The 24684-nt window shown below is 45.0% G+C and overlaps 1 protein-coding gene across 1 annotated transcript in view; it reads right to left on the reverse strand.

Annotated features, from left to right (window-relative positions):
* Positions 1-348: 348 nt before the first annotated feature.
* The window catches only part of LOC106570952 (mitogen-activated protein kinase 1), a 54590-nt gene continuing 30254 nt past the window's right edge, over positions 349-24684 (reverse strand). Inside the window, exons 4-7 of the mRNA XM_045695452.1 lie at positions 22337-22453; positions 14577-14691; positions 3066-3307; positions 349-478 (exon numbers count right to left, since the gene is read on the reverse strand). Of these exons, the coding sequence (XP_045551408.1) occupies positions 362-478; positions 3066-3307; positions 14577-14691; positions 22337-22453 (591 nt within the window). The 3' untranslated portion in view covers positions 349-361. The remainder of the gene's footprint in view (positions 479-3065; positions 3308-14576; positions 14692-22336; positions 22454-24684) is intronic.

Below are 24684 nucleotides of genomic sequence, written 5' to 3' on the forward strand. Positions count from 1 at the left end.
AGACTGTGTTGAAGCTGTTTGTACGGGTTAGGACCTGCAGACTGTGTTGAAGCTGTTTGTACGGGTTAGGACCTGCAGACTGTGTTGAAGCTGTTTGTACGGGTTAGGACCTGCAGACTGTGTTGAAGCTGTTTGTACGGGTTAGGACCTGCAGACTGTGTTGAAGCTGTTTGTACGGGTTAGGACCTGCAGAATGTGTTGAAGCTGTTTGTACGGGTTAGGACCTGCAGACTGTGTTGAAGCTGTTTGTACCTGTGTGTACGGGTTAGGACCTGCAGACTGCGTTGAAGCTGTTTGTACCTGTGTGTATGGGTTAGGACCTGCAGACTGTGTTGAAGCTGTTTGTACCTGTGTGTATGGGTTAGGACCTGCAGATTGTGTTGAAGCGAGCCGTCTCTTCAAAGATCAGCTCCTTCAGGGTCTCTTTGGGAAGATCATCCAGCTCCATGTCAAACTTGAAGGGAGCCTCGGTTACAGGCTAACAGAGAGACAGACAGGAGGTTAGGGTTAGAGTCTCTGTTACAGGTTAGAGCAGGATATAGAGATAACTGAATTAATACAACAGAAGAGACTAGTTAGTTACATATCATCACTGGTCAGGGACATTTAGGACATACCTGAAATCTAATCCACTAACATTTTTCATCGACAACTGATTTCTGACAAATACCTCATCTGTAAGGTCGTAGACTGCTCCAGGTAAGTGTGAGTCAGGGTCAGGGTTCATTACCTCATCTGTAAGGTCGTAGACTGCTCCAGGTAAGGGTGTGTCAGGGTCAGGGTTCATTACCTCATCTGTAAGGTCGTAGACTTCTCCAGGTAAGGGTGAGTCAGGGTCAGGGTTCAATACCTCATCTCTAAGGTCGTAGACTCCTCCAGGTAAGGGTGAGTCAGGGTCAGGGTTCATTACCTCATCTGTAAGGTCGTAGACTGCTCCAGGTAAGGGTGAGTCAGGGTCAGGGTTCATTACCTCACCTGTAGGGCCGTAGTACTGCTCCAGGTAAGGGTGAGTCATGGTCAGGGTTCATTACCTCATCTGTAAGGTCGGAGTACTGCTCCAGGTAAGGGTGAGTCAGCAGGGGCGAAAATCTGATATCCACTTTGGAGGGGACAATTACATGAAATTTTCTCAAGAGCAATTCCTGAGGGGGACACCAAAAGTAGTGCTGTAACACATAGCCTACATTGTAATATGGTAAATGTATATTGAGGAACCAAAGAAATAAGGTGTTTGCCGTACTCCTAACTACCGGTACCCAAAACTACACAACTAATCACAACAGCAATACCATTGCCTTTAACAAATCTTAGTTCAGTCACCAGTTTAAGTTGAGAGTGGGGGTATCCATGGTATTTTCCAATTATGTTCCAATTTTACAAGTCAAAAAAATTGAGAACCTTTCCTAATGTTGTCAAACAAAGACTCAACAAACTTACCTGAGACTCCCTGTCTCTGCCAGTCTGTCCCTGCATATCTGTCCCCAACTCTGCTGTCTGTGTGCCATCTGTTGCCTGCTCTGCCTAATGACATCATTGTGAAACATTTCCATTAGAATTTCATTTCTTTCTTATGAACATTTTATCAACTAATATTTGAGATATTAGGCTACTAGGGTTCTTACTTTGCGTTTTGGTGTACTGAAAAATACTCTGATGTCCGTCTTTTATTTTTCTGCCATTTTTCTACCTGGCTGGCTACACACACACACAGTGTGTAGGTTATTTACAGTAGGAGATGGGCTTCTATCATCTTCAATCATTCTATATGGGCTTCGATCTAAAAGGTAGCTAGCAAATGTGAAACGGATTAAAATGAGAAGAGTTGACAGTTGTATGAGTTCACCATTTACACAACATATGCTGCAACCTTTTGTAATTTTAATAGTTTGTTTCATATTGGCTGGCTTCCAACAATAGCTGAATTTGCAAAGCTAGCGAGCACCAATTCAGTTTCAGTGGTGTTTGCTATAATCTTTGCTACCCGGGTTAAATAAAGGTGAAATAAAATAAATAAATAAACGTTCCCTTGCGACAATTTAGCTTTTGCAACGAGACCATTAAATATATTTAAGACAACGGTAGAAGAGAGTGTAGTTCTGTTCAGTTTGGACTTCAGTTTATCGCTAACCTTATCACAGGGACTTTGAAGCACTAACTTACATCATCTGCATGCTGATTCCATCTTTGACGACGCCACATAAATGGAATAGGTACTAGCTAGCTTAATAGTTCATATTTGCGCGCTAGCTCTGCATATTCAGCTAGTGTGTGTGTGCGCGATTGACTGGATGAACCTCACGGCAGTTACGTAGCAAGCTAAGGAACTGGCAGTGGATCAAACCATTGTGAGGCAAAGGGCGGGGGGGGGTCGCAATCTTTTGAAACTTAAAAACGCGCTATTAAGTGTCTATAATCAGCACAATTGCTTTCATTGCGTATTATTAATATTATTTAAATTACGTAGTTATGTTTCAGTGATATATCGGGGGGGACAAATCATATTTTTCCCAGGATGGGGGGGTCGTGTCCCCCCCGTCCCCCCGGGATTTCCGCCCCTGTGAGTCAGGGTCAGGGTTCATTACCTCATCTGTAAGGTCGTAGTACTGCTCCAGGTAAGGGTGAGTCAGGGTCAGGGTTCATTACCTCATCTGTAAGGTCGTAGACTTCTCCAGGTAAGGGTGAGTCAGGGTCAGGGTTCATTACCTCATCTGTAAGGTCGTAGCACTGCTCCAGGTAAGGGTGAGTCAGGGTCAGGGTTCATTACCTCATCTGTAAGGTCGTAGTACTGCTCCAGGTAAGGGTGAGTCAGGGTCAGGGTTCATTACCTCATCTGTAAGGTCGTAGACTACTCCAGGTAAGGGTGAGTCAGGGTCAGGGTTCATTACCTCATCTGTAAGGTCGTAGACTGCTCCAGGTAAGGTTGAGTCAGGGTCAGGGTTCATTACCTAATCTGTAAGGTCGTAGACTGCTCCAGGTAAGGGTGAGTCAGGGTCAGGGTTCATTACCTCATCTGTAAGGTCGTAGACTGCTCCAGGTAAGGGTGAGTCAGGGTCAGGGTTCATTACCTCATCTGTAGGATCGTAGTACTGCTCCAGGTAAGGGTGAGCCAGAGCCGCCTCCACCTCGATCCTCTTGTGGGGGTTAAAGGTCAACATCTTATCCAGCAGGTCCAGAGCTTTGGGGTCGGCTTTAGGGAAGAGGCTGTTCCAGGGGACCTTGCAGCGCAGCGGAAGAGACAGCAGGTAGTTCCTGGCCTTAATGTTGATGATACAGTTCAGATCCTCCTGGGAAGGAGACCCTAGGATACCTTGAGGGGAGGGAGACAGAAACGTTGTGATAACCAACCATCTCATCGCCATCACTGGTAAACCACAACAGAGGTGGAGAGAGATGGGGAAGATGAGAGAGGAGAAGTTTACATTTTAGTCCATCTTATCCAGAGTGACTTATCAAATCAAATTTATTTATATAGCCCTTCTTACATCAGCTGATATCTCAAAGTGCTGTACAGAAACCCAGCCTAAAACCCCAAACAGCAAGCAATGCAGGTGTAGAAGCACGGTGGCTAGGAAAAACTCCCTAGAAAGGCCAAAACCTAGGAAGAAACCTAGAGAGGAACCAGGCTATGAGGGGTGGCCAGTCCTCTTCTGGCTGTGCCGGGTGGAGATTATAACAGCACATGGCCTAGACTTACAGGAGCAGTTAGGGTTTAGTGCCTTGCTCGATGGCACATCGACTGATTTTCAACTAGTCCGCGCAGGGATTCAAACCAGCGACCTTTCGGTTACTGGCCACTAGGCTAACTGCACCCTGAGGGGAGAGGGGAGAGATGAGAGATGGGGGAGAGATGAGATATGGGGGAGAGATGAGATATGGGGGAGAGATGAGATATGGGGGAGAGATGAGATATGGGGGGTGGCAGGTAGCCTAGTGGTTAGAGTGTTGGACTAGTAACCGAAAGGTTGCTGGATCGAATCCCCGAGCTGACAAGGTAAAAATCTGTCGTTCTGGAGAGGTGGAGGGGGGACTGAGAAAAAGCTCTTTACGCTTATGATTGGCTCAGATTGTGATGTCAATTTCTGCCGTTTCTTAGGTGGATAACATCTGTGCCAGGCCACAATCAGCAGCCTGATCATCTCTATGTGAAGGAGATGTGTCGCACCAGATACCGACTGGTTCTCTCTGTATTTAAGGTCCCTGTGACCAACAGATGCACATCTGTATCCCCAGTCACCTGAAATAGATCAGGGCCTAATGGACTGAAATCAGTCCATTGAAATTAGAAGTTGTTGCATGTTGTGTTTATATTTCTGTCCAGTGTAGATGGTTCAGTGTAAATGGTTCAGTGTAGATGGTTCAGTGTACGCTTCTCTCTCAGATGACCAGGATTATCAAAAACTTCACATTCTTTGGGAACACAGCATCAACTTGGCAATCAACCACAATTTACAGAAAACCACAGTTGCGATTTTCCAGAAGAAGGCCAGGATTCAGAGCTAGAAACACCTCTTCAAATGAGTTAATACCATGATTCAACATGTCCAATAGTACAACTACCTGGGCCTAAACGTCAGCGCCAACTACCTGGGCCTAAACGTCAGCGCCAACTACCTGGGCCTAAACTTTCAGCGCCAACTACCTGGGCCTAAACGTCAGCGCCAACTACCTGGGCCTAAACGTCAGCGCCAACTACCTGGGCCTAAACGTCAGCACCAACTACCTGGGCCTAAACGTCAGCGCCAACTACCTGGGCCTAAACGTCAGTGCCTCTGGTGGATTTGGTGAATGCACTGCAAAGCATTTTACTCCATACAGATCCTAACCAAATACAGGCTCAATGACCACCAATTGGCTATTAAAAAAAGGGAGACAAAAAGACATGGCTACCCAAAGAGGAGCATCTATGTGATCACTGCACGATAGTGGAGGTAGAGACAGAGATGCACTTTTCCCTCTACTGTTGAGAAATGCTCACAAATAAGAGAATATTGTTTCAAGAAAATATCGCAATCAATTCCAAACTTCTCTGCATTTACTAGTGACAATAAACCTGGGAATTATTCTGGGTGAGGGAGAAACCACTAATATTACTGGATTATTCTGGGTGAGGGAGAAACCACTAATATTACTGAATTATTCTGTGTGAGGGACAAACCACTAATATTACTGGATTATTCGGGGTGAGGGAGAAACCACTAATATTACTGGATTATTCTGGGTGAGGGACAAACCACTAATATTACTGGATTATTCTGGGTGAGGGACAAACCACTAATATTACTGGATTATTCTGGGTGAGGGACAAACCACTAATATTACTGGATTATTCTGGGTGAGGGACAAACCACTAATATTACTGGATTATTCTGGGTGAGGGACAAACCACTAATATTACTGAATTATTCTGGGTGAGGGACAAACCACTAATATTACTGTATTATTCTGGGTGAGGGACAAACCACTAATATTACTGTATTATTCTGGGTGAGGGACAAACCACTAACATTACTGGATTATTCTGTGTGAGGGACAAACCACTAACATTACTGGATTACTCTGGGTGAATGAGAAACACTAATATTACTGGATTATTCTGGGTGAGTAAGAAACCACTAAGATTCCTGGATTATTCTGGGTGAGGGAGAAACCACTAATATTCCTGGATTATTCTGGGTGAGGGAGAAACCACTAATATTACTGAATTATTCTGGGTGAGGGACAAACCACTAATATTACTGAATTATTCTGGGTGAGGGACAAACCACTAATATTACTGGATTATTCTGGGTGAGGGACAAACCACTAATATTACTGGATTATTCTGGGTGAGGGAAAAACCACTAATATTACTGGATTATTCTGGGTGAGGGACAAACCACTAATATTACTGAATTATTCTGGGTGAGGGACAAACCACTAATATTACTGGATTATTCTGGGTGAGGGAGAAACCACTAATATTACTGGATTATTCTGGGTGAGGGAGTAACCACTAATATTACTGGGTTATTCTGGGTGAGGGACAAACCACTAATATTACTGGATTATTCTGGGTGAGGGACAAACCACTAATATTACTGAATTATTCTGTGTGAGGGACAAACCACTAATATTACTGGATTATTCTGGGTGAGGGACAAACGGCCATGGCTTGAAGGACATCCCATGATCATTAATTCCATGAAGTATTCCACAATACAACAGCAGTAGTGTTGTACCTGTATCCATGATTATATGAACTTGTATTATTACTACTGAAATGACCTGGATTTCATTATCCCCATTGAACTGGATTGACCTGGATTTCATTATCCCCATTGAACTGGATTGACTGAAATGACCTGGATTTCATTATCCCCATTGAACCGAATTGACTGAAATGCTTTCCCACTACACTGCTTTGGCAAGATCTACAAATTGTATTTCACGGTAATAAAGAAATCTGAATCTGACAGAGACGTTAAAGGGCTTGTCCTTCCAATTTCAGACAAAAAAAACGATTAATTTACATTTATTTCAACAGGGAAGTCATATTGAGACTAAAGTCTCTTTTACAAATGAGCCCTGCACAATACAAAAACACACACAGACACATATAGATAAACAAATACATACACATTAAGATACAAATATATACACATTAAGATACAAAACAGTAAATTCAAACATTCATTTTGACGACAACAAAGCCAAAAGACATGAATAATAACAATACAATTCATGTTTCCTTTTGGGTCTTCGGGACAAACGATTCAATCCCCTCTGCTCATACAGAGATATAGTCAGACTTAACCTTAAAACAGACACGACATGACCAACAGTATGTGGACACCTGCTCGTCCAACATCTCATTCCAAAATCATGGCCATTAATATGGAGTTGGTCCCCCCCCTTTGCTGCTATAACAGCCTCCACTCTTCTGGGAAGGCTTTCCACTAGATGTTGGAACATTGTTTCCATTCAGCTACAAGAGCATTAATGAGGTCGGGTAGTTAGGCCTGGCTCGCAGTCATCGTTCCAATTCATCATAAAGGTGTTCAATGGGGTTGAGGTCAGGGCTCTGTGCAGGCCAGTCAAGTTCTTCCACACTGATCGACAAACCATTTCTGTATGGACCTCGCTTTGTGCACGGGGGCATTGTCATGCTGACCCTAGCCAAAACCCTGAGAAATGGCCCCAGACCATTATTCCTCCTCCACCAAACTTTACAGTTCAAACTGTGCATTAGGGCAAGTAGCAGTCATCTGTAAAAACTAGATACATCCATCGGACTGCCAGATGTTAAAGCATGATTCATCATTCCGGAGAACGCGTTTCCACTGCTCCAGAGTCCGATGGCAGCGAGCTTTACACCACTCCAGCCGACGCTTGGCATTGCGCATTGGTGATCTGTCAATCACCACATTCTTATCGGCAGACTCAACAGCCTTGGTTTCTCAAATGACTGCCTCGCCTGGTTCACCAACTACTTCTCAGACAGAGTTCAGTGTGTCAAATCCGGACAACAGGCCCCTTCCGTGATGCAGAAATGTGTTGGTACCCTTCCCCAGATCTGTGCCTCGACACAATCCTGTCTCGGCGCTCTACGGACAATTCCTTCGACGTCATGGCTTGGTTATTGCTCCGACATGCACTGTCAACTGTGGGACCTTATATAGACAGGTGTGTGCCTTTCCACATCATGTCCAATCAATTGAATTTACCACAGGTGGACTCCAATCAAGTTGTAGAAACATCAAGGATGATCAATGGAAACAGGATGAACCTGAGCTCAATTTCGAGTCTCATTGCAAAGGGTCTGAATACTTATGTAAATAAGGTATCTGTTTTTTTTTTTTAATACATTTGCAAACATTTCTAAAAACCTCTTTTCGCTCTGTCATTATGGGGAATTTTGTGCAGATTGATGAGGGAAAAAACATTTTATACATTTTAAAAAGGCTGTAGCATAACAAAATGTGGAAAATGTCAAGGGGTTTGAATACTTTCCAAATGCGCTGTATGCTGACATGTATTCATATGATGAACAGTAACAATGAAATGGCAGTACCTAGATACAGTAAATTAACATGTAAAGGTACTTAACTCCAGTAGGAAGATACAAAGATGATATTTAGATGACCAGCCATCCAGTCTGGAGGTATAGCTATCAGTCAGCCATCCTGTCTGGGTCCTGACTGGAGGTATAGATATTAGTCAGCCATCCTGTCTGGGTTCTGGCTGGAGGTATTGATATTAGTCAGCCATCCTGTCTGGGTCCTGGCTGGAGGTAAATCTATCAGTCAGCCATCCTGTCTGGTGTAGTGGTCCTGGCTGGAGGTATAGCTATTAGTCAGCCATCCTGACTGGGTCCTGGCTGGAGGTATAGCTATTAGTCAGCCATCCTGACTGGGTCCTGGCTGGAGGTATAGCTATTAGTCAGCCATCCTGTCTGGATCCTGTCTGGAGGTATAGCTATTAGTCAGCCATCCTGTCTGGATCCTGTCTGGAGGTATAGCTATCAGTCAGCCATGCTGTCTGGTGTAGTGGTCCTGGCTGGAGGTATAGCTATTAGTCAGCCATCCTGTCTGGGTCCTGGCTGGAGGTATAGCTATTAGTCAGCCATCCTGTCTGGATCCTGTCTGGAGGTATAGCTATCAGTCAGCCATCCTTTCTGGTGTAGTGGTCCTGGCTTGGGGTAAAGCTATTAGTCAGTCATCCTGACTGGGTCCTGGCTAGAGGTATAGCTATTAGTCAGCCATCCTGACTGGGTCCTGGCTGGAGGTAAAGCTATCAGTCAGCCATCCTGACTGGGTCCTGGCTGGAGATATAGCCATTAGTCAGCCATCCTGACTGGGTCCTGGCTGGAGGTATAGCTATTAGTCAGCCATCCTGTCTGGGTCCTGGCTGGAGGTAAAGCTATCAGTCAGACATCCTGACTGGGTCCTGGCTGGAGATATAGCTATTAGTCAGCCATCCTGACTGGGTCCTGGCTGGAGATATAGCTATTAGTCAGCCATCCTGACTGGGTCCTGGCTGGAGGTATAGCTATCAGTCAGCCATCCTGTCTGGTGTAGTGGTCCGGCTGGAGGTATAGCTATTAGTCAGCCTTCCTGTCTGGGTCCTGGCTGGAGGTATAGCTATTAGTCAGCCATCCTGTCTGGGTCCTGGCTGGAGGTAAAGCTATCAGTCAGCCATCCTGTCTGGGTCCTGGCTGGAGGTATAGCTATTAGTCAGCCATCCTGACTGGGTCCTGGCTGGAGATATAGCTATTAGTCAGCCATCCTGACTGGGTCCTGGCTGGAGATATAGCTATTAGTCAGCCATCCTGACTGGGTCCTGGCTGGAGGTATAGCTATCAGTCAGCCATCCTGTCTGGTGTAGTGGTCCGGCTGGAGGTATAGCTATTAGTCAGCCTTCCTGTCTGGGTCCTGGCTGGAGGTATAGCTATTAGTCAGCCATCCTGTCTGGGTCCTGGCTGGAGGTATAGCTATTAGTCAGGCATCCTGATTGGGTCCTGGCTGGAGGTATAGCTATTAGTCAGCCATCCTGACTGGGTCCTGGCTGGAGGTATAGCTATCAGTCAGCCATCCTGTCTGGTGTAGTGGTCCTTGCTGGAGGTATAGCTATTAGTCAGCCATCCTGTCTGGGTCCTGGCTGTAGGTATAGCTACTAGTCAGCCATCCTGTCTGGTGTAGTGGTCCTGGCTTGAGGTAAAGCTATTAGTCAGTCATCCTGACTGGGTCCTGGCTGGAGGTATAGCTATTAGTCAGCCATCCTGTCTGGTGTAGTGGTCCTGGCTTGAGGTATAGCTATTAGTCAGCCATCCTGTCTGGGTCCTGGCTGGAGGTATAGCTATTCGTCAGCCATCCTGTCTGGCTCCTGGCTGGAGGTATAGCTATTAGTCAGCCATCCTGTCTGGGTCCTGGCTGGTGGTATAGCTATCAGTCAGCCATCCTTTCTGGTGTAGTGGTCCTGGCTTGGGGTAAAGCTATTAGTCAGTCATCCTGACTGGGTCCTGGCTGGAGGTATAGCTATTAGTCAGCCATCCTGTCTGGTGTAGTGGTCCTGGCTGGAGGTATAGCTATCAGTCAGGCATCCTGATTGGGTCCTGGCTGGAGGTATAGCTATTAGTCAGCCATCCTGACTGGGTCCTGGCTGGAGGTATAGCTATCAGTCAGCCATCCTGTCTGGTGTAGTGGTCCTTGCTGGAGGTATAGCTATTAGTCAGCCATCCTGTCTGGGTCCTGGCTGTAGGTATAGCTACTAGTCAGCCATCCTGTCTGGTGTAGTGGTCCTGGCTTGAGGTAAAGCTATTAGTCAGTCATCCTGACTGGGTCCTGGCTGGAGGTATAGCTATTAGTCAGCCATCCTGTCTGGTGTAGTGGTCCTGGCTTGAGGTATAGCTATTAGTCAGCCATCCTGTCTGGGTCCTGGCTGGAGGTATAGCTATTCGTCAGCCATCCTGTCTGGCTCCTGGCTGGAGGTATAGCTATTAGTCAGCCATCCTGTCTGGGTCCTGGCTGGTGGTATAGCTATCAGTCAGCCATCCTTTCTGGTGTAGTGGTCCTGGCTTGGGGTAAAGCTATTAGTCAGTCATCCTGACTGGGTCCTGGCTGGAGGTATAGCTATTAGTCAGCCATCCTGTCTGGTGTAGTGGTCCTGGCTGGAGGTATAGCTATCAGTCAGCCATCCTGTCTGGTGTAGTGGTCCTGGCTGGCGGTATAGCTATTAGTCAGCCATCCTGTCTGGGTCCTGGCTGGAGGTATAGCTATTAGTCAGCCATCCTGTCTGTGTTCTGGCTGGAGGTATAGCTATTAGTCAGCCATCCTTTCTGGGTCCTGGCTGGAGGTAAAGCTATCAGTCAGCCATCCTGACTGGGTCAGCAGCTACTCTTCTTCCTGGGGTTTATTATGGATCCCCATTAGTTCCTGCCAAGGCAGCAGCTACTCTTCCTGGGGTTTATTATGGATCCCCATTAGTTCCTGCCAAGGCAGCAGCTACTCTTCCTGGGGTTTATTATGGATCCTCATTAGTTCCTGCCAAGGCAGCAGCTACTCTTCCTGGGGTTTATTAAGGATCCCCATTAGTTCCTGTCAAGGCAGCTGCTACTCTTCCTGGGGACCTCGTGGCATGTCTTGTGGGGTATGCATGGCTGTCCGAGCTGTGTGCCAGTAGTTCAAACAGACAGCTCGGTGCATTCAACATGTCAATACCTCTCATAAATACAAGTAGTGATGAAGTGTGGCGGATGAATCAGAATTAGTTGGGTAACATAGATAATTAAGATGTCTTATCTGCATAATATGCTTTTGTTATATACTTGTTATTAGAATGTATCCCTTTGGACTCTGGTGTTGGCAGTTGCACGTCTTCCCTCACCTGGGGCCCAGTCACCTGGGGCCCAGTCACCTGGGGCTCTGAGCGGAAACTCTGACTTGTGTGATAAGTTTGTCTCTCCTCATTTGAAAGTAGAGAAATAAACCACCAAAGAAGTAAGTCTCTCCTCCACTTTGAGCCAGGAGAGATTTACATGTATATTATTCACATTAGCTCTCTGTGTACATTTATGGGCCGCTATGATAAAGTGTACTATATTACCTATTAGATCACTAAAAAAATACAACTTTTACATTACCGTGTAGTTTACCAATTAAATGGTCTGATGGTGATGTGGATATACTCGGTATACAGATCCTGAAATAAAAACTTTATTTTAAAATGTATTGGAGTGAGAATGTAATCTATTTTTGCTAAGATCTTGCTACCTGTCTATTTGCGGGGAAATCATCCTGATTAACTCTTTAGTCATATCCCAGTTTACCCTGATTAACTCTTTAGTCATATCCCAGTTTACCCTGATTAACCCTTTAGTCATATCCCAGTGTAGGATAAAAAAAATGTAAAAACAATTAAATAGTATATTCTTCACAAATTATATCATAAATGGACTGGTGGAGTTGTCACACATGCAGCTAACAAACATATGGAAATGTCTGCTCTACCCAAAATTACAACCAACTAAATGCAGCATTACCACAAAAATAGAAGAGGAAAGTGGAAGGGGGAAAATGTAAGGAACTTGTCTGTCAGTCCTGCATTAAAGACCATAACTGGTTAAAGATATTGTGATAAATAAATAAAGTATACCAGTTTCATTTAAGGACCAAAAAAAATTCACAGCCGTGCCATATAGATTGCAAAATAGTTGTAAAGATTTGACGTTACCGATTCCATGGCACATGGTTTATGAATTGACATGCAAAACGAAGCCAGATTCAAAACTTTAAAATTGTTCTATTTAAATTATTAAACAAAATTCTTGCAACCTATAGAATGTTATTTATATATGGAGGAATACAACCTTCCCAGATCTGCAGATTTTGCTGCGAAGAGGCAGAATCACTAGATCATTTGTTTTGGTACTGTCCATACGTAGCTTGTTTATGGTCACAGGTTCAGGAACGGCTGAAGAATTGCAACATTTACCTGGAGCTAACTCTGCAGATAGCACTACTGGGTGATCTGAAAAGTCAGTCAAATTGATCAATTATACTTTTAGAATTTTTATTTATTTTCAATTGACAATCTGAAGAAACAATGAGAATAGAAAGGTTCCTTACTTTTGTGAAACATCACAGCACAGTTAAATATATGGCAAATAAAAATCCAATATGGATTGTGTTAAGAGATAGATGGGAGGGGTTGAATGGAGCTGAAGGGTGGGACTAATAACAACAAGATAACCAATGTAAAACATACTGTGTCCGTAAAACGTATATACGAGTTAAGAACGTTTGTGAAAGAGAACAGTTTGAAAGATACGGGAAACAGAAAGTTGAGATGGACTGCAGAGTGAAGGAAAAGGAGCCAACAAGTGCTCAGCATATGTGGGAACTCCTTCAAGACTGTTGGAAAAGCATTCCAGGTGAAGCTGGTTGAGAGAATGCCAAGAGAGACGCAAAGCTGTCATCAAGGCAAAGGATGGCTACTTAGAAGATTCTCAAATATAAAATATATTTTGTTTTGTTTAACACTTTTTTGGTTACTACATGATTCCATGTGTTATTTCATAGTTTTGACATCTTCACTATTATCCTACAATGTAGAAAATAGTACAAATAAAGAAAAACCCTTGAATGAGTAGGTGTTCGAAAACTTTTGAACGGTAGTGTGGTGTATATAATATATAATTAGGGGTCACTTAGAAATGTCCTTGTTTTTGAAAGAAAAGCTAATTTTTTGTCCATTAAAATAACATCAAATTGATCAGAAATACAGCGTAGACATTGTTAATGTTGTAAATTACTATTGTAGCTGGAAACGTCTGATTTTTTATGGAATTTCTACACAGGTGTACAGAGGCCCATTATCAGCAACCATCACTCCTGTGTTCCAATGGCACGTTGTGTTAGCTAATCCAAGTTTATCATTTTAAAAGGCTAATTGATCATTAGAAAATACTTTTAACACCAATCTCAACGTCAACAGTGAAGAGGTGACACGGGGATGCTTGGCCTTCTAGGCAGAGTTGCAAAGAAAAATCCATATCTCAGACTGGCCAATAAAAAGAAAAGATTAAGACGGGCAAAAGAACACAGACACTGGACAGATATACATGTCATGAATAGAGTGTAACAATGTGTCTTCCTGAACATGAGTGAGTGAGTTTGTACCCAGGATGTGGTTGAGCTGTGTGTGTGTGTGTGTGTGTGTGTGTGTGTGTGTGTGTGTGTGTGTGTGTGTGTGTGTGTGTGTGTGTGTGTGTGTGTGTGTACCCAGGATGTGGTTGAGCTGTGTGTGTGTGTGTGTGTGTGTACCCAGTATGTGGTTGAGCTGTGTGTGTGTGTACCCAGTATGTGGTTGAGCTGTGTGTGTGTGTGTGTATGTGTGTGTATACATGTGTGTATACATGTGTGTGTGTGTACCCAGGATGTGGTTCAGCTGTGTGTGTGTGTGTGTGTGTGTGTGTGTGTGTGTGTGTGGTGTGTGTGTGTATATATACACATGTGTGTGTGTGTACCCAGGATGTGGTTCAGCTGTGTGTGTGTGTGTGTGTGTGTGTGTGTGTGTGTGTGTGTGTGTGTGTGTGTGTACCCAGGATGTGGTTCAGCTGGTCCAGGTAGTGCCTCCCAGGGAAGATGGGTCTATTGGAGTGTGTGTGTGTGTGTGTGTGTGTGTGTGTGTGTGTACCCAGTATGTGGTTGAGCTGTGTGTGTGTGTACCCAGTATGTGGTTGAGCTGTGTGTGTGTGTGTGTATATACATGTGTGTGTGTGTACCCAGGATGTGGTTCAGCTGTGTGTGTGTGTGTACCCAGGATGTGGTTCAGCTGGTCCAGGTAGTGCCTCCCAGGGAAGATGGGTCTATTGGAGTGTGTGTGTGTGTGTGTGTGTGTGTGTGTGTGTGTGTGTGTGTGTGTGTGTGTGTGTATATACCCAGGATGTGGTTCAGCTGGTCCAGGTAGTGCTTCCCAGGGAAGATGGGTCTATTGGAGTGTGTGTGTGTGTGTATATACCCAGGATGTGGTTCAGCTGGTCCAGGTAGTGCTTCCCAAGGAAAATGGGTCTATTGGAGTGTGTGTGTGTGTGTATATACCCAGGATGTGGTTCAGCTGGTCCAGGTAGTGCTTCCCAGGGAAGATGGGTCTATTGGAGAGCATTTCAGCTAGGATGCAGCCCACAGACCAGATATCAATAGACTTGGTGTAACCCTGAAAGAGGAGAGGCTAGTATTAATACAGCAGATACATGTAGTAACCTCTGGCATTAATACAGCAGATACATGTCCCCTGGCTGTAGTAACCTCTAGTATTAATACAGCAGATACATGTAGTAACCTCCAGCATTAATACAGCAGATACATGTAGTAACCTCTAGCATTAATACAGCAGATACATGTAGTAACCTATAGTATTAATACAGCAGATACATGTAGTAACCTCCAGCATTAATACAGCAGATACATGTAGTAACCTCTAGCATTAATACAGCAGATACATGTAGTAGCCTCTAGCATTAATACAGCAGATACATGTAGTAACCACTAGCATTAATACAGCAGATACATGTAGTAACCTCTGGTATTAATACAGCAGATACATGTAGTAACCTCTGGTATTAATACAGCAGATACATGTAGTAACCTCTAGTATTAATACAGCAGATACATGTCCCCTGGCTGTAGTAACCTCTAGCATTAATACAGCAGATACATGTAGTAACCCTCTAGTATTAATACAGCAGATACATGTAGTAACCTCTAGCATTAATAAAGCAGATACATGTAGGAACCTCTAGTATTAATACAGCAGATACATGTAGGAACCCCTAGTATTAATACAGCAGATACATGTGGTAACCCCTAGTATTAATACAGCAGATACATGTAGTAACCCCTAGTATTAATACAGCAGATACAAGTAGTAAACCCTAGCATTAATACAGCAGATACATGTAGTAAACCCTAGCATTAATACAGCAGATACATGTAGTAAACCCTAGTATTAATACAGCAGATACATGTAGTAAACCCTAGCATTAATACAGCAGATACATGTAGTAACCTCTAGTAGTAATACAGCAGATACATGCAGTAACCTCTAGTATTAATACAGCAGATACATGCAGTAACCTCTGGTATTAATACAGCAGATACATGTCCCCTGGCTGTAGTAACCTCTAGCATTAATACAGCAGATGCATGTAGTAACCCTCTAGTATTAATACAGCAGATACATGTAGTAACCTCTAGTATTAATACAGCAGATACATGTAGTAACCTCTAGCATTAATAAAGCAGATACATGTAGGAACCTCTAGTATTAATACAGCAGATACATGTAGGAACCCCTAGTATTAATACAGCAGATACATGTGGTAACCCCTAGTATTAATACAGCAGATACATGTAGTAACCTCCAGCATTAATACAGCAGATACATGTAGTAACCTCTAGCATTAATACAGCAGATACATGTAGTAACCTATAGTATTAATACAGCAGATACATGTAGTAACCTCCAGCATTAATACAGCAGATACATGTAGTAACCTCTAGCATTAATACAGCAGATACATGTAGTAACCTCTAGCATTAATACAGCAGATACATGTAGTAACCACTAGCATTAATACAGCAGATACATGTAGTAACCTCTGGTATTAATACAGCAGACACATGTAGTAACCTCTGGTATTAATACAGCAGGTACATGTAGTAACCTCTAGTATTAATACAGCAGATACATGTCCCCTGGCTGTAGTAACCTCTAGCATTAATACAGCAGATACATGTAGTAACCCTCTAGTATTAATACAGCAGATACATGTAGTAACCTCTAGTATTAATACAGCAGATACATGTAGTAACCTCTAGCATTAATACAGCAGATACATGTAGTAACCTATAGTATTAATACAGCAGATACATGTAGTAACCTCCAGCATTAATACAGCAGATACATGTAGTAACCTCTAGCATTAATACAGCAGATACATGTAGTAACCTCTAGCATTAATACAGCAGATACATGTAGTAACCACTAGCATTAATACAGCAGATACATGTAGTAACCACTAGCATTAATACAGCAGATACATGTAGTAACCTCTGGTATTAATACAGCAGACACATGTAGTAACCTCTGGTATTAATACAGCAGGTACATGTAGTAACCTCTAGTATTAATACAGCAGATACATGTCCCCTGGCTGTAGTAACCTCTAGCATTAATACAGCAGATACATGTAGTAACCCTCTAGTATTAATACAGCAGATACATGTAGTAACCTCTAGTATTAATACAGCAGATACATGTAGTAACCTCTAGCATTAATAAAGCAGATACATGTAGGAACCTCTAGTATTAATACAGCAGATACATGTAGTAACCCCTAGTATTAATACAGCAGATACAAGTAGTAAACCCTAGCATTAATACAGCAGATACATGTAGTAAACCCTAGCATTAATACAGCAGATACATGTAGTAAACCCTAGCATTAATACAGCAGATACATGTAGTAAACCCTAGCATTAATACAGCAGATACATGTAGTAACCTCTAGTAGTAATACAGCAGATACATGCAGTAACCTCTAGTATTAATACAGCAGATACATGCAGTAACCTCTAGTATTAATACAGCAGATACATGTAGCAACCTCTGGCATCAATACAGCAGATACATGTAGTAAACCCTAGCATTAATACAGCAGATACATGTAGTAACCTCTAGTAGTAATACAGCAGATACATGTAGTAACCTCTAGTAGTAATACAGCAGATACATGTAGTAACCTCTAGTATTAATACAGCAGATACATGTAGTAACCTCTCGTATTAATACAGCAGATACATGTAGTAACCTCTCGTATTAATACAGCAGATACATGTAGTAAACCCTAGCATTAATACAGCAGATACATGTAGTAACCTCTAGTAGTAATACAGCAGATACATGTAGTAACCTCTAGTAGTAATACAGCAGATACATGTGGTAACCTCTAGTAGTAATACAGCAGATACATGTAGTAACCTCTCGTATTAATACAGCAGATCCGTGTAGTAACCTCTAGCATTAATACAGCAAATACATGTAGTAACCCCTAGTATTAATAGAGCAGATACATGTAGTAACCTCTAGTATTAATACAGTGGATACATGTAGTAACCTCTAGTATTAATACAGCAGATACATGTCCCCTGGCTGTAGTAACCTCTATTGTAGACTAATACAGGGGTGTAGTGTAGTGTAGACTAATACAGGCGGGTGTAGTGTAGTGTAGACTAATCCAGGGGTTTTCAAACTGGGGTCCCTACTGCAGGGGGTCTGCGTCATTTAAGAAAAAAAAAAGGAAAACAATTATTTATGAACATTGCTTGAGGCAAAACAGAACGCTATCGTGGGTATCATTTAGTACGTCGTGGACTAATCTCTGTCAACCGCTCTCCCAGCCCCTGATCTAACAGCTTGAGGGATCTCTGTCAAATGCTCACGTGTCCTCTGCTCTCAAAGTGGTTGGCCAGGGACCTCGGCGAAGTCTCAGCTCACTCAACCAATAGCTGCAGATGTACCTATGCCTGTTAGCTCTGATGGGAACGAGCGGAATAAACCCTCCGTCTTTGCGGGGCCTTGGGTTAATTAACCTAAATGTGCCAAGTATGATTTTTAAAAAATGCCAGAATTGACATTTGGTATTCTGGTTCTCTAGGAAACATGCTTAGACGGTTCTGTCTGATAAAAGACGAAGTAAATTATGTATTTAGATGTGACAGATTACAGAAAGGGGGAGTGGCCGTATGTAAAATCTAATTTCATGGTGTCTAAATCTTTAAAAATGTCTGTTCCCAAGAACTGATCTTCAGGTTGTAGACGTGTCCATCAACCAGAACACACGCTGCTGGGATTTACCCCCCCTGCTGCCATGGCTGATGCTATATCTTGAGTGTTTACCATCTTGTCTGTCCTCAGAGTTGGTCATTTTAGGAAATTTGAATCTGGATTCGCTATTCCGGGCCTCAGATCAATAGAGTATTGATTTGAATAGGACTCTGTAGATCTAAACCCACACAGCTAAAGGTGGAAAACCCAGCCTTCCCTGTGGCTCAGTTGGTAGAGCATGGTGTTTGCAACGCCAGGGTTGTGGGTTCGATTCCCACGGGGGGCCAGCACAGAAAAAAAAAATGTATGAAATGTATGAAATTGTATGAAATGTATGCATTCACTACTGTAAGAGCGTCTGCTAAATGACTAAAATGTAAATGTAAATGTAACCCTGTTAACTCCTTATTCATTGATTTCATTCTTACTAGTAACCCCCAGAAATATTTGTCTAGTTGGTTATTTGCATATGATCTCAGTGATCATTGTCCCATAGTGTGTATTAGAGACACCAAACAACAAAATACTAATCCTCAATTAATGAAGAGACATTTTAAAAAAGGTTTTCTGCACAAGGGTTTTTACATGACCAGTTCTACTCTGATTTAGTCACCGTCTCCTGTATTCCCGACCAGGCTCTAGAACACGTCTCCTGTATTCCCGACCAGGCTCTAGAACACGTCTCCTGTATTCCCGACCAGGCTCTAGAACACGTCTCCTGTATTCCCGACCAGGCTCTAGAACACGTCTCCTGTATTCCCGACCAGGCTCTAGAACACGTCTCCTGTATTCCCGACCAGGCTCTAGAACACGTCTCCTGTATTCCCGACCAGGCTCTAGAACACGTCTCCTGTATTCCCGACCAGGCTCTAGAACACGTCTCCTGTATTCCCGACCAGGCTCTAGAACACGTCTCCTGTATTCCCGACCAGGCTCTAGAACACGTCTCCTGTATTCCCGACCAGGCTCTAGAACACGTCTCCTGTATTCCCGACCAGGCTCTAGAACACGTCTCCTGTATTCCCGACCAGGCTCTAGAACACGTCTCCTGTATTCCCGACCAGGCTCTAGAACACGTCTCCTGTATTCCCGACCAGGCTCTAGAACACGTCTCCTGTATTCCCGACCAGGCTCTAGAACACGTCTCCTGTATTCCCGACCAGGCTCTAGAACACGTCTCCTGTATTCCCGACCAGGCTCTAGAACACGTCTCCTGTATTCCCGACCAGGCTCTAGAACACGTCTCCTGTATTCCCGACCAGGCTCTAGAACACGTCTCCTGTATTCCCGACCAGGCTCTAGAACACGTCTCCTGTATTCCCGACCAGGCTCTAGAACACGTCTCCTCCATATTTATTTCTCTGGCAGATGAACACAACTCTTTAAAACAATTCCGAGTTTTTCATCCGAACTATCGTAACTCATTCAGATGAAAAATCTGGCATGGGCCAAAGTAAGAAAAACCGACTGTAGTGGAACGGCAATCTTTTGAATAACAGATGTATCATCGTAATTAAGAAAGCTACTTTTTAAACTCTCCATTTTTGCTGCAGCTCTCCTCCCCCTTAATGATGAATGATTAACCTGACGATCACACGTAGCACTATGCCCAAGGTCTGGACAGGGCCCATGTCCTCCCTCTAACCTGACCCCAAGGTGTGGACAGGGACTCCCTCTAACCTGACCCCAAGGTGTGGACAGGGACTCCCTCTAACCTGACCCCAAGGTGTGGACAGGGACTCCCTCTAACCTGACCCCCAGGTGTGGACAGGGACTCCCTCTAACCTGACCCCAAGGTGTGGACAGGGACTCCCTCTAACCTGACCCCAAGGTGTGGACAGGGACTCCCTCTAACCTGACCCCAAGGTGTGGACAGGGACTCCTCTCTAACCTGACCCCAAGGTGAGGACAGGGACTCCCTCTAACCTGACCCCAAGGTGAGGACAGGGACTCCCTCTAACCTGACCCCAAGGTGAGGACAGGGACTCCCTCTAACCTGACCCCAAGGTGAAGACAGGGCCCATGTTCTCCCTCTAACCTAACGATGATATCTGGTGGTTACCCAAATAACTAAAATAGCCCTATTTCTAAACTTTCTTGCCTCGCTAAAATATTAGTATCCTTGATTAATTCTCAGCTAAGATCTTTGTCTTTGAAATGTCAGTCAGGTTTTAGACCAGGTCGTAGCACCATCTCTGCTGCCTCCCTAGTTATAAATGATGTGGTTAACTGTATGGATAAAAGGCAACATTGTGCTGCCCTCTTCACAGACCTGTCAAAGGCTTTCGATACAGTTGGTCACTGACGGCTAATTCAGAGGCTTTCAATACGGTTGGTCACTGACGGCTGATTCAGAGGCTTTCAATACGGTTGGTCACTCACGGCTAATTCAGAGGCTTTCAATACGGTTGGTCCCTGACTGCTAATTCAGAGGCTTTCAATACGGTTGGTCCCTGACGGCTGATTCAGAGGCTTTAAATACGGTTGGTCACTCACGGCTAATTCAGAGGCTTTCCTCCATTGGCCTTGGCCAGGCTGCATGTAACTGGTTTAAAAATGACTTGACAGATTGAACTCAATGTATATCCACTGATGGTGTTAAATCAGGGTTCGTGGGGGGCCTCCCGAGTGGTCTAAGACACTGCATCGCAGTGCTAGACGCGTCACTACAGACCTGGGTTCGATCCTGGGCTGTATCACAACCGCCCGCGATCGGTAGTCCCATAGTGCGGCGCACAAATGGCCCAGCGTCATCCAGATTAGGGGAGGGTTTGGCTTTACTTGGCTCATCGCGCTCTAGCGACTGTGGCGAGCCGGGCGCCTGCAGGCTGACCCCATCGTCAGTTGAACGGTGTTTCCTCTGACACATTGGTGCGGCTGGCTTCCGGGTTAAGCGAAGCGCGGTTTGGCGGGTCATGTTGTTTCAGAGGACACATAACTCGACCTTCACCTCCCGAGCCCGTTGGGGAGTTACTGCGATGAGACAAGATTAAAATTGGAGAGAAAAAGGGGGTAAAAATATAAATGTACAAAAATTCAGGGTTCCTGGTTATTACGAAACATGTCCCTCAGGGGTCGATTCTAAGTCCTGTACTTTTTACTGTTAACAATAACGACTAATATGTAAAATAAAATACATTTAAAAAAGTCCCACTGTACCTAACATCATTACTAAACTCATTACTAAACTCATTACTAGACAAACGAGTTACCAGACCCGATCTCAGGGATGGCTAACTCTGGAAATTCCATTGGTCTCTACTGAGTCAGCTTTTAGTTTTCTTGCACCTTATTTGTGGAACAACCTTCAAAATGTTCTTCAATGTGATGTCTTTAGGGCAATTCAGAAAGCTGAATGAGGACCTTATTACTGATGAATGTGTTAATGACTTTTTCTTTCTGCTTACATTTTGTATTTATATTGATGTGCGTTTTTTTTTCTTTCTGCTTGCATTTTGATGTGTGTAATTTCTGTAATTCGGACTCCCTGATAAAATAAAGGTTAAATAAATAAAAATGTCTCTGTCCAGTATGAAATAAGTTTGCATTGGGTCATGGTAACCACCTAACTAGCATTAGCGCAATGAGTGGAAGTCTACAGGAACAGTTAGCACGCACGCTTTAAAACAACATCATTTTGTCCCGCCGTAGATGAGCCCACGTCAACAAGATAGTCTATTAGCTAGAAAGGTATGTTAGAGTTTACACTTCCTCTTCCAATAAACTGTGGGAAGGTCAACATAATGAAACTGTCCAACAATTCTATTCCTTTTACACGTTGAACACTTCTACTTTCATTAGCGTTCACCTGATAAGACAAGATGTGATCAATATTTTTACTAACATATGATCACAGTCCCTGGGTCACCGGTTTGCCTGGGCAAGGATAAGGTTGAAAACCCCCTGGTCTAGTGTCATGGTGTGGTGCATTGAGATATTGTATTTATCTGTCTGACCACCAGGTGGCGCTAACCTTGGAGTTGAGCATGATCTCAGGCGCCCGGTACCAGCGAGTCGCTACGTACTCCGTCAGGAAGCCCGTGTGGTCATGGTCTGGGTCAGCCACACGCGCCAGACCGAAGTCGCAGATCTAAGGAGAGAGAAGAGCAGGATGTTAGTGAAGAGAGCAGCGGGGGAGGGGGGGAGGGGGCAGCGAGCAGGAGGGTGGGAGAGAGCAGCAGCAGCGAGCAGGAGGGTGGGAGAGAGCAGCAGCAGCGAGCAGGAGGGTGGGAGAGAGCAGCAGCAGCAAGCAGGAGGGTGTGAGAGAGCAGCAGCAGCAGCGAGCGGGAGGGTGGGAGAGAGCAGCAGCAGCGAGCGGGAGGGTGGGAGAGAGCAGCAGCAGCGAGCGGGAGGGTGGGAGAGAGCAGCAGCAGCGAGCGGGAGGGTGGGAGAGAGCAGCAGCAGCGAGCGGGAGGGTGGGAGAGAGCAGCAGCAGCGAGCGGGAGGGTGGGAGAGAGCAGCAGCAGCGAGCGGGAGGGTGGGAGAGAGCAGCAGCAGCGAGCGGGAGGGTGGGAGAGAGCAGCAGCAGCGAGCGGGAGGGTGGGAGAGAGCAGCAGCAGCGAGCAGAAGGGTGGGAGAGAGCAGCAGCAGCGAGCAGGAGGGTGGGAGAGAGCAGGAGGGGGGAGAGAGCAGGAGGGGGGAGAGAGCAGGAGGGGGAGAGAGCAGGAGGGGGGAGAGAGCAGGAGTGGGGAGAGAGCAGGAGTGGGGAGAGAGCAGCAGCGAGCAGGAGGGGGGGGAGAGCAGCAGCGAGCAGGAGGGGGGGAGAGAGCAGCAGCAGCAAGCAGGAGGGTGGGTGGGAGCGAGCAGGAGCGAGCAGGAGGGTGGGAGCGAGCAGGAGCGAGCAGGAGGGTGGGAGAGAGCAGCAGCGAGCAGGAGGGGGGGAGAGAGCAGCAGCGAGCAAGAGGGGGAGAGAGAGCAAGAGGGGGGGAGAGAGCAGGAGTGGGGAGAGAGCAGCAGCAGCGAGCAGGAGGGTGGGAGAGAGCAGCAGCAGCAAGCAGGAGGGGGGAGAGAGCAGCAGCAGCAAGCAGGAGGGAGGAGAGAGCAGCAGCAGCGAGCAGGAGGGTGGGAGAGAGCAGAAGGGGGGGAGAGAGCAGAAGGGGGGGAGAGAGCAGAAGGGGGGGGAGAGAGCAGAAGGGGGGGGAGAGAGCAGAAGGGGGGGAGAGAGCAGAAGGGGGGGAGAGAGCAGAAGGGGGGAGAGAGCAGAACGAGCAGGAGGGGAGGAAAGAGCAGAATGAAAGTAGAGAAAGGGAACATCGGAGGGGACAGCGGAGGACGTTAGTGAGGAGGGGACGGAGGAGGGTTTAGAGAAAATCTCAACATGGAAAATGCCAAAGCACTTAAAGTAGGGGACATGGCATATGTAACAGCACAGCATTTGTAGCTGTCTGCTTGTAGGAGCTGATTTCCCAGACTAAACCTAGTGCTGGAATAAAGATTCTCCATTAAGCAATCGTTTTAGACCCAGACAGTGTCCCGGAAACTGGTCCAAAGTGTAGTATTATTACCGATTACCTTTAGGTTAGGGGCCAAGGTTAGTTACTTTGAGGTCGCAGATGGTATTGAGCAGCAGGTTGAAGAGCTTTAGGTCAAGGTTACGTTAGGGGTTAGGGCGGCTGTTCCCAAACTCAGGGTCGTGACTCCATGTAGTGAAATTGTATTATACACTCAACACAAATATAAACACAACATGTAAAAAATGTTGGTCCCATGTTTCATGAGCTGAAATAAAAGATCCAAGAAATGTTCCATAAACACAGAAAGCTTATTTCTCTCAAATTGTGTACACACATTTGTTTACATCCCTGTTAGTGAGCATTTCTCCTTTGCCAAGATAATCCATCCACTTGACAGGTGTGGCATATCAAGAAGCTGACTAAACAGCATGATCATTACACAGGTGCACCTTGTGCTGGGGGCAATAAAAGGCCACTAAAATGTACAGTTTTGCCACACAATACAATGCCAGAGGTCTCAAGTTTTGAGGAATCGTCATATTGGCATACTGACAGCAGGAACGTCCACCACAGCTGTTGCCAGATCATTTAATGTTAATTTCTCTACCATAAGCCACCTCCGTCATTTTAGAGAATTTGGCGGTAAGTCCAACCGGCCTCACAACCACAGACAACGTGTGGGTGAGCGGTTTGCTGATGTCAACGTTGTGAACAGAGTGCCCCGTGGTGGCGGTGGGATTATGGTATGGGCAGGCATAAGCTACGGACAACCAACACAACTGCATTTTATAGATGGTAATTTGAATGCACAGAGATACTGTGATGAGATCCTGAGGCCCATTGCCCTGCCATTCATCCACCACCATCA

Source organism: Salmo salar, chromosome ssa15 (assembly GCF_905237065.1).
Source record: "Salmo salar chromosome ssa15, Ssal_v3.1, whole genome shotgun sequence".
NCBI classification, from domain to species: Eukaryota; Metazoa; Chordata; class Actinopteri; order Salmoniformes; family Salmonidae; genus Salmo; species Salmo salar.